We start from the raw sequence: 17,207 nt of genomic DNA on the forward strand, positions 1-17,207 counted from the left end.
AATCTTGAGGGTCCTGAAAAGTGGAAGAGGGAGCCAGAAGAGTCAGAGGACTGTGTGACTATTGAAGATAGGTCCAGGGAGATGCACTGCTGCTGAATTTGAAGAAAAAGCAGCACCATGTGCCATGGAACAAGAATAGCTTCTGAAAGTTGGAAAGAACAAGGAAATAGGTTCTATCCTCCAGAAGAGCCTCCGGAAAAGAGTAAGCTCTGCTGACATGATTTTTAGCCCAGGGAGACCCATATTGGATCCATATTGGAATTCCAACTTGCAGGACTCCAAAGTAATAAATCTGTGTTGTTTGAGCTTCTAAATTTGGGGTAATTTTTTGCAACATTAAGAGAGAACTAACCAAAAAGACAACCTACAGGATGGGAGAAGATATTTGCAAATGTCTTATTGATAAAGGGCTAGTATTCAAAATCTATAAAGAACTTACCAAATTCAACACCCAAATAAACAACCCTGTCAAGAAATGGGCAGAAGACATGAACAGACATTTCTCCAAAGAAGACATACACATGGCTAAGAGACATGAAAAAATGTTCAACATCACCCGGCATCTGGGAAATACAGATCAAAACCACCTCACACTGGTCAGAATGGCTATAATTAACAAGTCAGGAAATAAACAAATGTTGATGAGGATGTGGAGAAAGGGAAACCCTCTACCCTGCTGGTGGGAATGCAAGCTGGTGCAGCCACTCTGGGAAATAGTATGGAGGTTCCTAAAAACCTCCAATTGCGCTACTGGGTTTTTACCTTAAAGATACAAAGGCCTTCTTGGATAGAGTGAGGTGGGAAGGAATTGACTTGACTTGGTTGTTGACTCAGGTGAGAGGGGTTAACCCCTCCTCCCCTCCCCCTGCCCAGCTGCACTCATCCCCACCCCCACGCCCCACCCCAGGCAGTTTGGGCCAGCAGGCAGAGAGGCCAACCTACTAACAAGGCACCAGGTGGAACAGGACCTGAGCAATGACCCATCTGTAGAATTCTGGCCTCAGGGCACAGCCGTTTGGCAAGGCCCAGTTTTCTAGGAGGCTGCAACTGTCACTGTCCGTTCTTAAACTAACCAGCCTTTGGCAGGTCTGAACAGCTATGCTCAAGTTTATTTGAGCAATTTTTGTTACTTTTAAGTTTTTTTTTTTTAATTCTTATTTATTTATGATAGTCACACAGAGAGAGAGAGAGAGAGAGAGAGGCAGAGACATAGGCAGAAGGAGAAGCAGGCTCCATGCACCGGGAGCCTGACATGGGATTCGATTCCGGGTCTCCAGGATCGCGTCCTGGGCCAAAGGCAGGTGCTAAACCGCTGCACCACCCAGGGATCCCATTAGGGAAATAATTTTAAAAAGGAATTTTATGTAATGCATTTCTGTGTGACTACTTTGGGTTCAATATGAGAGGGTTTTTTTTTTTTTGGTGTTAGCAGATTTTAATTTTTTAAAGCTTTTTGAGTCAAAGATTAAGTGACTATATCTCTGATGCCCATTAGGGGCCAACAAAATTGGTTTCTGGCCTATTTTCCCACAGTTGCTGTGTTGTTACAAGTGATGTCCCGTGGGCAACTGGGTTGTTGACAACCATGTGGACCTTCCTATGGGTCATAATTGGAGAGGCTTTTGTACATTTTCGGTGTTTATTCACTCTCCCTGCAGTGAAATCCTGGCTGTGTTGTGTCATGGTGTGTCATCATGTGTCTGAGCCTCATATTTCTCATTTGTGTAATGGGCATAATAACAGAAACTACCCCATAGGGTTGCTCTTTGCCTTCAAGGAGCTAAACCACATAAAGCATCGCCTAGCACAGAGTAAGTACTCAGATAAAAATAACAATTTCTCTTCCTTGATCTTCTAAATTTAGAATCTATAATATGAAAAATTGGAGAATACTTGCTGTATTGAGGTTCAGGGGAGGAGAAGAGGGTAGAGTTTCATCCCAGCTGAGCCTTTAGATGTTGGCGATCCAGGAAGGGGTCTTGAGTGTGACAAAAATCACTCTCTCAGCACTGGGCCCTACATATAGATAAGTTCAGGTGGTTTTTCCTGGAGAATTAGCCCTAGGGAGACAGTCTTTCCCATTCGCATTCCCCTGGCAAGAGCTTTGGGTAGCATCCCTGGAATGGAGGCGTTCAGACTTCCTGAAGGAACTCCATTGGTTAATATACTAAGTTCAAAATCTTGTCTTGAATTGAGACCAGGTAGCTAACAAATCTGGTATGAGGAGTCTCGATGTTGATAGATCACATTGGTCTTATCTGGGTGATGAATACCTGTGGGAAGAAGAAAGTTCTTGATGAGAATAGTTTTCTGATATTTAGTGTCAATTCTGTCAACTGTTAGACTAAACTAGGGTTTCTCAACCTAGGTACTATTGACATTTTGGGCCAGATCGTTCTTTGTGGTGGGGGACTCCGCTGTGCATTGTAGGATGTGTAGCCTCATGCCCACCCTCTACCCACTAGAGGCCAGTTAGTTAGCATCCCCCTCCCCAAGTCTGACAACCCAAAAAATCTCCTGATACTCCCAAATGTTCTCTGGGGGTGGGGGATCATAATTGCTCCTGGTGGAGGCCCATGGGACTCGGTGATGGGGTCATAGAAATTTATCAGACTCAGCCTTTGCCATAAAAAACCTCACAGTTTCTAGGGGAGACCCTCCTCCCCCACCGTGAGCAGTGGGCCATGATGGCAGAGTCAGACTCACCACTGGGTTGATGGCATACCGAGGAAAGACTGAGATGGGCCAGGGAGTGGCCGTACCTCCACCAAGGCTGCTTTGCTGGACACAAAGGCCAAAGACCCATTTATTGTAGTTACAGGTCAGTGTTTTGAATATCAGTTTTGGTTTCCTGATACCTACAGGGGCCAATCAGGGGGCACTCCTTTTTGTACCTATTAGCAAATGACCCCAGGCAGTTCTATATTTTGACTTCCTGAATCTGGTTTTTATGTGTGAGAGCAGACACTTTTCACTTCCTATTCCTCAATAGTCTCTGTCTCTAGCGTTTTTGCTCTTCTCTCAAAATGCTTGTCCTTGCTCAGACCCGCTTGGGTTAATTAAATCAGAAGAAGTGGAGCCTGAACACAGGTATTTTTCTAAAGCTTGCTAGGTGAACCCAGTGTACTTAAGACTGCCAGTATGAGACTGAGGAACCGTTTGGGTGAAGCAGATGGGGATGTGGGCTTGCTGAATCTCTCAAAATCTGCTCTTGGGCCTGGGCCAGCTCACGTCTGTAAAGTGGGGGAATGGCCACTTCGAGGCAACCAACACATTGTTTTAATTTATGAAATTAAATTCTGGTGACGGGCACTGAGGGGGGCACTTGATGGGATGAGCACTGGGTGTTATGCTATGTGTTGGCAAATTGAACTCCAATAAAAAAATAAATTCTGTTGATCCAAAAAACAAATATGAATTAAAATTATTAAACTACTGTTAAAGCTTAGTATCAGAAGATATTTTATTAATGTCATTTTAAAGCACACTATCTTTTAACTAGATATTTTTTAATTGAATCTCAAAATAGCTCACCAGAGATATTGAATGTCAGCTTTTTCTCTCAAACCAGAGTCAGGCTCTTCTCTTGAATAGAGTCTATGAGCTAGTTTTCAAAAGGTCCAGTTCTCATGAACATGGACTCAGAAATGAAGAGTGAATCATACCCACTTCAAATCAGTTCAGTTGCATTTAGTTCCAGACAGCTCACTTCAGTTTAATAGAACTCTGTGGTGCCCACTGTGGGCCCAGCACAGTCCCAGAAGTTGGGAGGCAGATGGGTAAAGAATCATCTCGTGAGGAATGCATGCATATGGTGCACAGAACATACACTGTGCCCTACGCCTCTTCATCTTCACGTTCCCTGTGCCAGCCAGGAGGTATGTTGAATCGACAAGGGATCTGAACATTTCCATGTGTCTTCTGGGGAGGGCAGAAGACAGCTGCATTCAGAATTGCCATGGAGAGGGAGAAAATGTCCTTTGGACGGGTAATCTGTGGTCAAAGGCAGGACATGGCTGAAATTTGAGAGACGTCTCAATGTCAGGGGAGCCAAGTCAGCCAGGTAAGACCACCAGGCCTTCACCTAGCCAGGAAACGGACCACCAACCTCGCCAACAAGACCAGCACATGGGGTGAAGGGACAGACAGACTAGCCTACATGAGCTGGGTCAGAGGAGCATGCTCCATTCCAAGACCCTCCATACCATTAGGTCATGAAAACCTGTCATGGGAAGAAGGAGCAGGGTCAAGGGGAGGATATCTAGAAGACATCCTAGAGCCAACAAAACCTGGAGTCCTGGAGAGACACACCTATGGATATGTCTGTTTCCCTGGTCCTCAAGGGTGGGGATGGAGAATTGTGAAGAACATTCTGGAAGATAAGAGGCTAGGTTATCTTTGCACATTGAGTAAAAGGAGTAAATTTGCAACTCAGCTATAGATCATGTCATCTGTTCAGATCTGTTGTTTGTTGTCATTGATTTATTCCAACAGTATTTATCAAGTGAGTACTGTGTTCTCAGCATGGAGTGTCTGGCTGCTTTTAAGGGCCAGGATTTGCATTAGGCACTGAAGGCTCAAGCAGTGACAGCCCTCATCCTTCTGGAGACTGCAGTCAGCATGGAGAGAGCAAATAAAGAGATCATCTTTATGCCAGCCGATGCCAGGTGCTTCATATGTATCATCTTTGTAATGCTTCGTAGCAACCTCATTTTGTAAATGGGGATAAAAGGAGCATTGGTCATGCTGAGATGGAGCAGAAAGGTTAGGGTGGATTTGGGTAGACACAGACACAGACGCACGTGCCCACACACGCACTTTGTGAAAGACGGCCACACACTCCTTTACACCGTAGTTATCTCAAGTGCCTCTCAGCAGCTGGCCCTGATGCTTGGAGTTCTGGAAAGACATGTCTTCGGGGTTTTCTTGAAGTCCTGGAGAGGGTCACAGCTGCAGAAGTGTGACGTACAACTCTTCTGTTCTGAGAGGAGATGCCGCATCGCAGATCCCACAGGCGGCAGACAGGGGCCGTTTTGGCTCACAGACCTTTCCTATTTGACTGTAGACCTAGACTCATTCCTTCTGGGGTATGGAGGGACACTCACAATTTGAAGAAAATAACTAATGGGGAATTGTAGGTATCCGTGCGTAGGGGAGCAGGGTGGCCTTGAGTGTGAAGCAAGCCTGCTAAACCTGTTTTCCATATGCTGAACTGTTTAACACTAGTATTGACAACTAGAGGTCTAGTTACAAAATGATATAAAACCTTGGGGATCCCTGGGTGGTTCAGCGGTTTAGCACCTCCCTTCAGCTCAGGGCGTGATCCTGGAGACCCAGGATTGAGTCCCACATCGGGCTCCCTGCATGGAGCCTGCTTCTCCCTCTGCCTGTGTCTCTGCCTCTCTCTCTCTGTCTCTCATGAATAAATAAATAAAATCTTTTTTTAACAAAATGACATAAAACCTCAAATCCATTAAAACAAAGGCATGGTGTTGAGCACCAAATAATCAAGGACCAGAAAACATAGGCTACAAGGAGACTCGGAATATGGTTCTGAGCTTCCTGGTAGGCAAGACAATGACGGACGCGGATAGGCTGTGTAGCCCACACTGCCTACCATAAAGAATACCAGTCCACTGGGAGAGAGGTTTCTATTCTGTATTTTATTTTTTAGTTTAGTGCTCTGGGAGACATTTATCACATCAGTCTGTAGATAAGGGACGGAGAACAACATAATGGATAGTGTCTTTGCTAGCAGTTTTACAAACAATGCAAATGTGATTCATATGACTGCTTCTTATATCAGCCCTGGCTGAAAGCCAAAGGCATAAACAATGTGATATTCTAGTTCAGTGCAAATTCTTCTGTGGAAAGCTGAAATGATATCATTCAGACTTGGAGCTTCCTAGGGATTTGATTTGGCACAAGGTAGAGCTTAAAAGCTTTAGAAGAATTAAAGTGTGTTTCATAGGTTGTCTTGCTGGCCAGCTTCTACTTCATTTTTAAGATGTAGCTCCAGCGTCGTCTACTCCAAGAAACCTTCTCTGACCCCTCCAGGTCGAGTCAGGTGCCCTGCTGTGTGCTCCCCGATGCCCTGTGTGCTCCTCCCCTCCAGAGCGCTCTTACCTCCTCATACCTGATTTTGTGTCTGTGCTAAAGGCAGTGAGGTCCTGAAAGGCATGCCCGCACTTACGTTTGTATTCCCAGCTCGTACGGTGGTTTTGGATATTGTAAGCCTTTGTGATGTCGACTAGCTATGCCCAAACTCAGAGCGGTTCTTGGTATAGGGACACGTGGTACAGAGAGTGGTTCGAATCTGGGCTTTGGTACCAAAGTGCTGGGTTCCAATTAGGACCTCTGCCACTATCTAGCTTTGGGGCCTTGAATGAGTTAATGAATTACTTTGTGCCTCAGTGTGTTCACCTGAAATACGGGGCTAATAATAGTACCTACCTCATAGGATCGCTGGCGGAGTTAAGGGAATGGATGCATGGAATGCACCCAGTGCAGTGCCTGATGCACAGACGCTGCCAAGTGTGTAATTGGATGCAATGACTGGTGTCTCTGACATCCCAGCAGCTCTTCCGCTAGGGTTAGAGGACAGACGGGCTGAGCTGTGGTCCACGCTGGGCCTGGCACATGGGATACCCATTGGTCACTCCAGAGCAGCTCCTGTGCCGGGGGAACCAGGCTGACAGTCTGTGCTCATCGGCTTTCCAGGCTGCCTGTGTTTAGCAGTTGGACATCCCCATGTGTCCTTCTCAGAGCTCCCTGTCCAGCTACACGGGGGCAGGGTTTTGTGATTCCCAGTTTGGAACTCCGTCTCTGAAGCTTTCCAGCCTCCTCCAGATGGTGTCTTGCCCTGCCTCGGTTTCCCTCAGGAGGCAGTTCAGAAATCTTTGGCTCCCAGCACGCTTGGGATCTTCTCTTGCTCAGTCTCTTATTCCCTGTGTGAACTAGGGTGAATAACATACATCTGCAATCTCTACTGTCTCATCTTTAATGGTAGGGTTGATGGTACCGCCTGACGGGGTGGCTATTGCAAGGATTCAGTGAGGTCATCCACGTAGAGCACTTGGCTGGGACCTGGTGTGTGGTTAGTCCATATTCAGTGTAAGAACCTGCTGTTTTATGAAACTTTTCTGAGGTCTACACCCAGCATTTCTCTTCATGACATTAACTCACTTTGGAGTTCATCTTTGTCAAAATAGACAGGAAAACTGGCAGAGCCGAGAATGGGAGCAGAGGGGAGCTTCTGAGCAGTGCCCTGGCCTCCTCTCCTCGCCGCACCTTGCTCTTGTGGCCTGCCCGCCCTGCTGCCTGTGACCCACCCAGAACAACTTCCAACCATGGCCACCTCTGCGAGTTCCCACTTGAACAAAGGCATCAAGCAGGTGTACATGTCCCTGCCTCAGGGTGAGAAAGTGCAAGCTATGTATATTTGGATTGATGGGACTGGAGAAGGATTACATTGCAAGACCCGGACCTTGGACAGTGAGCCCAAGGGTGTTGAAGAGTTGCCTGAATGGAATTTTGATGACTCTAGCACCTTTCAATCTGAAGGCTCCAACAGTGACATGTATCTTGTCCCTGCTGCCCTGTTTCACGACCCTTTCCGCAAGGACCCCAACAAGCTGGTATTCTGTGAAGTCTTCAAATACAACAGAAAGCCTGCAGAAACCAATTTAAGGCATACCTGTAAACGGATAATGGACATGGTGAGCAACCAGCACCCCTGGTTTGGAATGGAGCAGGAATATACTCTCATGGGCACAGATGGGCACCCTTTTGGTTGGCCTTCCAATGGCTTCCCTGGGCCCCAAGGTCCGTACTACTGTGGTGTAGGAGCAGACAAAGCCTATGGCAGGGATATCGTGGAGGCTCACTACCGGGCCTGCTTGTATGCTGGCATCAAGATTGCTGGGACAAACGCTGAGGTCATGCCTGCCCAGTGGGAATTCCAGATAGGACCCTGTGAAGGAATCGACATGGGAGATCATCTCTGGGTGGCCCGTTTCATCTTGCATTGTGTATGTGAAGACTTCGGAGTGATAGCAACCTTTGATCCTAAGCCCATTCCCGGAAACTGGAATGGTGCAAGCTGCCACACCAACTTCAGCACCAAGGCCATGCGAGAGGAGAATGGTCTAAAGTACATTGAGGAGTCCATTGAGAAACTGAGCAAGTGGAACCAGTACCACATCCGAGCCTATGATCCCAAGGGAGGCCTGGATAATGCCCTGCGCCTAACTGGATTCCATGAGACATCCAACATCAACGACTTTTCCACCGGCGTGGCCAACTGTGGTGCTAGCATCCGCATTCCCCGGACTGTCGGCCAGGAGAAGAAGGGATACTTTGAAGACCGTCGCCCCTCTGCCAACTGCGACCCCTTTTCGGTGACAGAAGCCCTCATCTGCACATGTCTTCTCAACGAAACTGGCGATGAACCCTTCCAGTACAAAAACTAAGCGGACTAGATTTGCAGCCATTGAACCCCTCCTAATTAATTCTCCATCCTGCCTCCGTGTTTGCCCCTCTCTTGACTGTCCTAATAGCTGTAACTCAAAGGGCAGAATATCAAGGTCTTTTTTTATTCCTCATGCCCAGTTAATATCTCTTGCTTTCTTTTGCCAGGATAGAGGGGTCAAGTTCTTAATCTTTTTACACCCCCCCTTTTTTTTCCCTGTCACTGAAAGCTGTCTAGTATGTTAGTAGGGAGGGGGGTTAGGGAGACATAACCACTGTTCCCATTTAATCAGGTGTGTTTTTCCAATAGGCGTAGCTATCCGGACAGAGAATAGTGTTTGTGAAAGGAGGGGGTGGGCTCTTTCTTCCGAGGTAGCTGAGTGTTGGGGGGGGGGGGAGGGTTACGTACTCTGGGGTTAGGTTAGGATTTCCCCTCCTGGTGGGAAGTTCCACTTCGAATAAGGTTATAACCAACTTTCTATTAAAAGTGAGACTTAAGAGAGAATCAGGCGGGAATGTGCCTCCCGTCGTCCTGGTGCAGGGCTTCCCCTACCTGGGGTGAGATAGCCCTCACCTGAAGACAAGCTCAGCGTAAGGATGGATTGACCTACCTTAGCAGAAAAAGTTCTTATTGCTTGGTCCTCCATTTATAACACAAAGCAGAGTAGTATTTTTATATTTAAATGTAAAAACAAAAAAATATATATATATGGGTGTGCAGATATGTGTGGTTTTTTTCCTAAAGGAGGAAAAACATTCTGGTCACGGAAAGCCAGACTTGAGGTGAATAGTCTGGAAATAAGGATCTCCTACTGAGTGAATACTTGGTATTCCCTCACTGCCACTATAGGACTCCCATGTGCCCTGCCCACCCTTCTGCAATTGGGGGTAGACACTGGTCGGTTGACAGGTGGAAAGCACAGTGTAGAAGGAGGAGTCACCTGAGCCCCGTGGCTTTGGTTTAAAAGACACACATGTACACACAGAGGTTTAGAAATAAAGAGTTGGCTGGTCAACTTGCATGTTACTGATAAGGGGTTATTGGGATTATTTTCTGATGGGACTAGCATGTCACTAAAGCAGGCCTTTTGATATATTAAAATTTTTTAAAAAGCAAAAAAAAAAAAAAAAAAAAAAAAAGGAAAACTCGGGAGGACTTAAAGTTCCCAAGTGGATTTATCCCAACGAAAGTCCTTAGGGCTCAGTTGTGCCTGCCAACCTGAGCCTGGAGGTATAGGACTCCCTGCAAGCCCCCTCCCACAAGGCCTTCCTGCAGTAGGTAGACTGCCTGGCACTTGGGCCCCAGCCTGGCCAGCGACTCCAGCTGATCCTCCTGGCTTCCCATCTGCCAATGTGCATCCAGGCCAGGAGAAGCTTTTCACTGCCCTGTTCATACTAACTGCATTTTCTGTTCTAAAAGGCACAAGGTATTTTATTTGCTAAGAAGGATTAGGAAAAAATCTAAATACTTTTTATCATAGTTGTACAGAAAGGGATATGTGAAGTGGTTTTGTTGAGAAAAAACATGATGTTAATGTAAATATGGTAGTTGTGCACTAGAGTCAAAGAAGAAGCCATGAGTTTTGGGTTTGCAGAGAAAACTGAGCCCTGCAGGGACACACACACGCTCCCGAATACGCACGGTGCTGGGGGCCACACATGAGCATCTAGACTCGCGGAGGAATGGCCCAGACGCTGGCTCTGAGCCGCCATTTTGGTTGAGCGTGCTCTAGGTGAGCAGCTATCCCTACTGTGGGTTTTTTGGTGTTTTCCATCCCTGCCACTAGGGGCATTTCCAGCTACTATTTTGGGGCATACTGTAGGCACTTAGGATTCGGAGCAATTTGTCTCTATACTTGTTATATTTGAGAGCAGGGGGATGTTTTACTTTCCTGCCTTCATGGTTTTGCTCATCCTTGTTCTTCCTACGCAGGATTTTAATGACGTCGTTTTCCCTTCAGTTCTCTCTAAACGTCCTCACCCTCCCAGCCCAGCCCATCCATGAAGCCTTTCCTACTCCTCTAGCCTGCTCTCCCTTCTCTGTCGGAGGCTATCCGGACAGCTCGCCTGTCCACAAACAGCTCGCCTCATCTGTCCCTCATCTCCCTCTCCTGATAGAACCTGGACTGACTGGGGAATGAGACATCGTGTTTGGCTTCCCTTGTTGCCCGCAGGCTCACCCTCACCAAGGACAGGATGCCTAGGAAACCCTCACCCTAGATTTATGTTAAAGGAGCCCAGATCCCTGTATTCTGTAGATTTTTAAATCATTCATCCTTCTAGAGGGATGTGTTGATCAAAGTGAGCCAGTGTGTTTGAACTATTTCTTTGAACAGGCTATTATAAATCCCCAGACCTCATGCACATCCATTGATATAATGTCAGTCCTGAGGTTACTGACAGATCTTTCCCTCACCTTACTTTGGGTTGGCTGTTTATTTAAATGGGCGGTGGAATGAAGTTGTCAGATAAGAATCTGACATCCTTCCCCTCGAGCAGTGATAAACAGAACCTAAGCCTAAAATGGACTGTGGGCTTGATCAAGAATTCTCTGTGAAATCGTACCTGTTTGGTTGCATGTTCTCCCAAAGAACACACCATCCCAAACAGCCTCCAGGGGCTGTAGATTAGAGTAGAGAAGGCAGCTGTCCCTCTCTCACCCCAAAGTCTGGGCAGGCAGCCTCAGCGTCCCAAAGCTTATGAAAATGCATTCTTATGAGAAGTTTTAGATTTTGGGTTCTCTGCTAGCTTTTCAGGGTTGGTGCAGGAAAACAATGTTCTCTTTGTTTCTAGTTTTGCTGGGAGTTGCCCTTCATCCTCAGCCCTGGCAATGGACATACTCATCCCTACTGGGTCCTCCTGCAGCCTTCTGTACCAGTCAGTGTTCTCAGTTGCCTACAAGGACTTACTCTAGCTAGCTTGAGCAAAAAGGGAATTTACTGACCTCTGATCAACTTCTGACTTATGGGTTTCTGATTGATGAGCCAATTCTGATTGGTTGCCCATACTATTGCCTACTTTCCTCTACATGATTCTAAAATGACAGTAAAGTTAAATGTTAGAAACCAGCAAGATCAAAGAGCACACAAGAAGAGACAGCAGTGGGGGAGAGCTTGGAGCTAGTTTTTTCTAGCTTGGAGCTAGAAAAGTAGAAAGTACGTGGAAGAAGGGGACCTGGTTCAACAGATTAAGGACATAATACCTTCAGTGCCTGATGATAGAGATGCAGGGAAATGAGCTGGTTCTCTCTGCTCTGAGAGCCTCGCACCCGGAGACCCCAGAAAGTGGGGATGGGGTGGGTAGCAGAAACGGGGAAATTTGACAGAGATTTGCATTTACATGGTGGGTAGTGGGACTTGTACTTCTTTCGCCTGCCGTGCTCCCAGAATGCCAGCAGCGGGAGCATACCATTCACAGAATAGTAAAAGAATCTTTTCTGGAGAATCTGAACAACTCTGGAGAAAAGACCTCCAAGAGCTGAGATTGTAGAGGAGAGGGGTGGGCCTTCCGATGCAAAGGCAAGGAAGCCCACCAATCCTGCCATGCACCCACAGGCCACACCCATGCCTGTCAGGGACATTTTGAATGCCTGGGTGGCTCAGTTGGTTGAGCTTCTGACTCTTAATTTTAGCTCAGGTCATGATCTCAGGGTTGTGAGATCACAATGGGCATGGAGCCTGCTTGGATTCAATCTATCTCCCTCTGCCCCGCCCCCTTCTCTCACTTAACAACAGCAGAAAAAAAAAAAAAACAGAAAAATATAAAAGGACAACTCAAGATCATTATGCATTTGAGGAACTGATAGGAACAAAAAAATACAAAACAAACATAAAAAAGGAATCCAGGGCAAACTTAGTTTAGGGAACAGCACATCAAAATCCTGTCACTGATTATCTTAAAAAGATTTTTAAAAAGTTACATCCTTAAGACATGAACAGGATGCTATAAAAAAGAACAGAGAACACAAAATAGCAGCTGAAGATTAAAAAAAAAAATGTGACAACTACAATTGTAAAAATCCAGCGGAAGTTTTAGACAAAATTGAGGAAAGTAAAACCCAGAGTAACGTAGTATAAAATGAGAGAGAAGAATTGACAGGAGTGAGTGGCTTCATCCAGGAAGTTCAATATTCTTCTGAGAGAAATTCTGGAGAGAGAACTGAAAACAATGGAGAAAGCAAATATAAAACAAACAAAGAAACAAGAATAAGTCTTAGAGCTAAAGGACCTGTGTCTCCAGGCTACACAGCCCTACCAACCGTTTAGCTCTTCACCAAAATAAATGAAAGGAACACCCATATCAAAGCACTGCAATGGTAAGACTCAGAGCATCAGGGAGAGACGGGAAGACAGAGAGAAGAGCAGGAGAAGGACGAAGGGCGGTGACATTCAAGGAACAGGAGCAAGAGGAATCGGAATGGCATTAGGATGCTGCAGAGGGACACTGGATGCTAGGAGATACTGGAGAGACACTTTCTGTGGAAGAACTCAGATTACCATAGCCTAAGGTACTAAGTGAAACAATCCATATGGCAGCAAAATTTTTTTTAAAAAGATTTTATTTATTTATTTGAGGGAGAAAGAGCACAAAGCAGAGAGAGGGAGAAGCAGACTGCCTGCTCCGTGGACTCGATCCCAGGACCCCGAGGTCATGACCTGAGCTGCAGGCAGGCACTTAACTCACGGGCCACCCAGGTGCCCCTATGGTAGCAAAGTTTATTTTATTTTATTTTTTTAAATTTATTTATTTATGATAGTCACAGAGAGAGAGAGAGAGAGAGAGGCAGAGACACAGGCAGAGGGAGAAATAGGCTCCATGCACCGGGAGCCCGACGTGGGATTCGATCCCGGGTCTCCAGGATCGCGCCCTGGGCCAAAGGCAGGCGCCAAACCGCTGCGCCACCCAAGGATCCCGGTAGCAAAGTTTAAAAAAAAAAATCCATATAGGCAAAGACTAACAAATTTACACCTCATGGACCTTTTCTTAGGAAAATACTCTAAGATGGGCTTCAGAAAAATAAAATAAAAGCCAAAAAAAATAGTAAGCAATAAGAGGTACAAAGATTGCAAGCAGTAGAGCAGAAAGGGAGGTGTCAGGATGGTTGCTGGTCATCCAACCCGAGACCAAGGGTCCGCGTGGGAGCAGGGGAGACAGGGCTCCAACAGGCCATCACTGAGGTGTCAGGGGATGAAAGATTATTTTACACGGTTGAGCATTTAGACACGTATACTATAGCACTTGTGTAAATAACTACAAATTGAGGCAATTGGCCCCAAAGAAGCAGAAGTTGTGTGAGCAAGGAAGTAACCACCATAGTCCACTACTTGGCTCAGTAGGGAATGGTATCTCATGGTCCAAATGGAGTCAACGCTTTTGATTTTATTTAAAAACAGTGATAAAAGTCGATGGGGAATATTGGGACAGGAAATGAAAGACTGAAGGGTTGTGTAAGAAGCTAAGTCCTCATTCCCGTAGCCGGAGGATAATGGACGATGCTAACGTCCAAAACTGAGCGACCAAGTGCAGCAGTGTGAACGTAAGATTGAGAAACACCGGACTGAATCCCAAAGAAATAGCTAAAGCGGTTAGGAGGGTTTGCCTCTGGAGGGCGGGACTAGAGCAGGAGTAGGGCCAGGGACTGCCACCTGTCAACAGGGGGGCTTTTAGTACCACTTGGTTTTAAGATATAATTTTGTATATAGAATAACAGGTTTATGAACTCTGGTTCGTTGTTGTCAAAGTGTGCTTTGAAATTGCTCCATTTATGCTCCCTTAAAAAACTATGTTCTTGTTTAGCACATTGGTCTTACTAGTGTTTTATATTCAGATTTTAAAAATAAATATTATTTTTCCTTATTGCTTGTAAAAAGTTTTAAAACAGAGTTAATAGGGCATGGAAGGAACGTATTCGAATGATTTTGGGCAGCTCGCAAAGATGGGCAGAAGGACGGGGAGTCAGGGCTGAAAACCTCTGGGAAGCCAGATGGTGGGGACGTGATCAAGGTCACTTCTAAGCACAGTCTGGACAGGCCACCGTCATTGGACTCACAACGCTACCCTCATTGCTGGGATTAACTTTTCAATTAGATCTTTGGGTCACTTTCTCATGGTTTGAGGGAGTCCATGGCGCTAAGCTTAGGTCTGTGGTGACCTGTGTCACCTGGGGAGAGGGACCTTCTCCCTCTGCAGCCCCTCACCTCTGGCCGAGACACGTACAATGGGCGTCTCCACAAATCAAGGGTGTTCTGATATTGGATGGCGAAGGCCCCACATGTGGCCAAGACCCCCATTCCTTGCATATGGGATGGCCCGAACCACTGGGGACCTGCCCATGGAACCGTAGCGTATGCTGAGAACCACACATCGCTCTTGCCTTTCTCTCAGACCTTTCAGATGAAGAAGATGAGGCCCAGAGGAGTTACGTGAGGTAGAGGAGAAGCACGGACTAGCACCCAGGTCTCCTCCACATACAGGTCTCCCTTGCCTGATCACCGGGAGGCCGGCCTGATAAACGCCCCCCTTAATAAATCCAAGAGGAAGAGCATGACGTCACAAGGCAGGAAGAAACCCCAGGTTGGTGCGAACCGTTGGGATAGAGAAGCAGACAGATTCCAGCAGCACGGAATTCTCAAGGATGCTGTGGAGCCTTCCTCGAGGTTTAGAGCCCTGTGGGTCAGTCCCGGGTACGGCGGAAGGCAGGGGAGTGTGTGAGTGTGAGTGTGAGTGTGTAACTCCTAATTTACCAACCACGTTCCGGGCAGCGGGGCAGCCGACGTGCACTGCGGCCCCGGGAGGTGGCGGGTTGGCTGCAGCGCCCAAGCGGCCGCCATCAGAAGGGCCACGTCTCATGGTGGCGGGAGGCTGGGGGGGCCTCTAGGCCAAGCTGGCGCCGCTGCTGCGCTGCTGCCCGGGAGAGGCTCTTGCCCGCCCGGGGCTCATGGCCGTGGCTCGTCTCCCACGCCCTCGGGGCCGCCGCCCTGGCTCCCGCTGTCCCCAGGCTGGGCCCGTCCACTTCTGCTCTGCTGTGGCTATACCCCACGTCACGTCGGATCTCCTCCTGTCCTTCCCTCTTCGCCCAGTGCCCAGGGACGGCCACATCCCGCCCGCGCTGCCTTCGCAACACTTGCATCCCCTCCTCTCCATCCCGGGGCCCCACTCCGGGCCCGCTGCCAGCTGGCCCCCGCGCTCCTCGTGCTGGGGCACTTCTCCTCCAGCGGCGCCCCCCCCTGCAATCCATCCTCTCCCGAGGACACCTGGACCACCATGTACCCCCCCCCCCCCGCCGTTCTGTTGCAATCTTGAGGTCTTGTGACATGTCTGCATGTCCCTTGAACAAAGAAACTTCACACTCTGGGCGAGGTGGTCTTGATAAACACGGGGTTCAGCCAAGGTCGATGCTTTTCTGTGAGATGAGGACTTGTCTGATAGCGTGCCCCGCGGTTCCCCGAGGTGGGGATATCAGTGTGTTGTATCTCAAACCTCCTGACCACAGTTAGGAGCTTGTGTTTTGCAGGACTTTTAGCATCTCCTGCATTAGGTTGCTGGGACTGCCGGAACAAAGCAGCACGGCCTGGGCGGCCTAGACCACAGAAATGAATCGTCTCGTGGTTCTGGGGGCCCGAGGTCCAAGATCAAGGTGTCAGCAGGGGTGGTTTCTTTTGAGGCCTCTCTTCCTGCTTTGTAGATGGCTGTCATCTCATTGTGACCTCATGTGGCCTCTTCTCTATGAGCACGTATCCCTGGTGTCTTATACTCTTCTTCTTTTTTTTTTTTTTTAACATTTTATTTATTTAATCATGAGAGAGAGAGAGAGAGAGGCAGAGGCACAGGCAGAGGGAGAAGCAGGCTCCCTGCAGGGACCCCAATGTGGGACTCTATCCCAGGACCCAGGATCACGCCCCAAGCCGAAGGCAGACGCTCAACCACTGAGCCCCCCAGGAGTCCCTCGTACTCTTCTTATAAGGACACCAGTCATACTGGATTAGGCCCATCCTGATGGCCTCATTTCAACTCAATCATCACTTTAAATACCTTATCAGCAAATACAGTTACATTCGGAGGTACTGGGGATTAGGACTTCAACATAGGAATCTGGAGGGGCTGCAGTGTAGCCCGTCACGTTCCAGCGACATTTCTGTTAGTGTCCTTTATGGTTCTGCAGGGTGCAGTTCATCTCAAAGTTTCTGAGCATAGATTTTTGTTTTTTCTTAAATAGGAGAACTCTTAGCAACCCCTCAGCCTCTTCTATTCCCTTGTACTCAACCTGGGGGCTCCGGATTTACAAGATAAAAGCCTGGCTTGGCTGCATAAGTCCTGCCTATTTGGGACCTAGCAATATTTCGGGTCACAGCTCATTCCTCATGCTACTGATCCTCCTGCCTTTGATTTTGAGCCACAGAATGACCAATAGTAGGGATGCTTCCTGTGCAGATTTAACTCCAGTCAATAGGCACGTAGGCAGACAATGCCACAGTGGCCTCCTCAATAGGCAATGGGCACTGTAAAGCTTGACACCGTAGAGAACCTGCTAGAAGGAATGTGTGCATGGTCTCAAGAGCTTCTCCGCACGGCCAGCCTGACCTCCCTAGAATGCGGGGCTGACCATACACCTCCCATCGTTACTTGCAAGGCAGGAAGAGATTCCAAAACGGTGTGGTCTGACTAACTGGATGGAGCAGCCATCTGGCAGGACAGGATAGGGATTGTGGGTCTCTGGGGCCAGGCAAGTGGGTGATGGT

The 17,207-nt window shown here is 47.6% G+C and overlaps 2 protein-coding genes across 3 annotated transcripts in view; both read left to right on the plus strand.

Annotated features, from left to right (window-relative positions):
* The window catches only part of GRID1 (glutamate ionotropic receptor delta type subunit 1), a 634,358-nt gene that overhangs the window by 362,315 nt on the left and 254,836 nt on the right, over positions 1 to 17,207 (plus strand). The gene's annotated exons all lie outside the window — the stretch shown is intronic.
* On the plus strand, positions 7,350 to 8,486 carry LOC129509969 (glutamine synthetase-like). Its single transcript, XM_055325893.1, has one exon. It carries the CDS (start codon positions 7,350 to 7,352, stop codon positions 8,469 to 8,471), a length of 1,122 nt encoding a protein of 373 aa, XP_055181868.1. The 3' UTR covers positions 8,472 to 8,486.

This window comes from Nyctereutes procyonoides, unplaced genomic scaffold (genome assembly GCF_905146905.1).
Source record: "Nyctereutes procyonoides isolate TBG_1078 unplaced genomic scaffold, NYPRO_anot_genome, whole genome shotgun sequence".
NCBI lineage: Eukaryota > Metazoa > Chordata > Mammalia > Carnivora > Canidae > Nyctereutes > Nyctereutes procyonoides.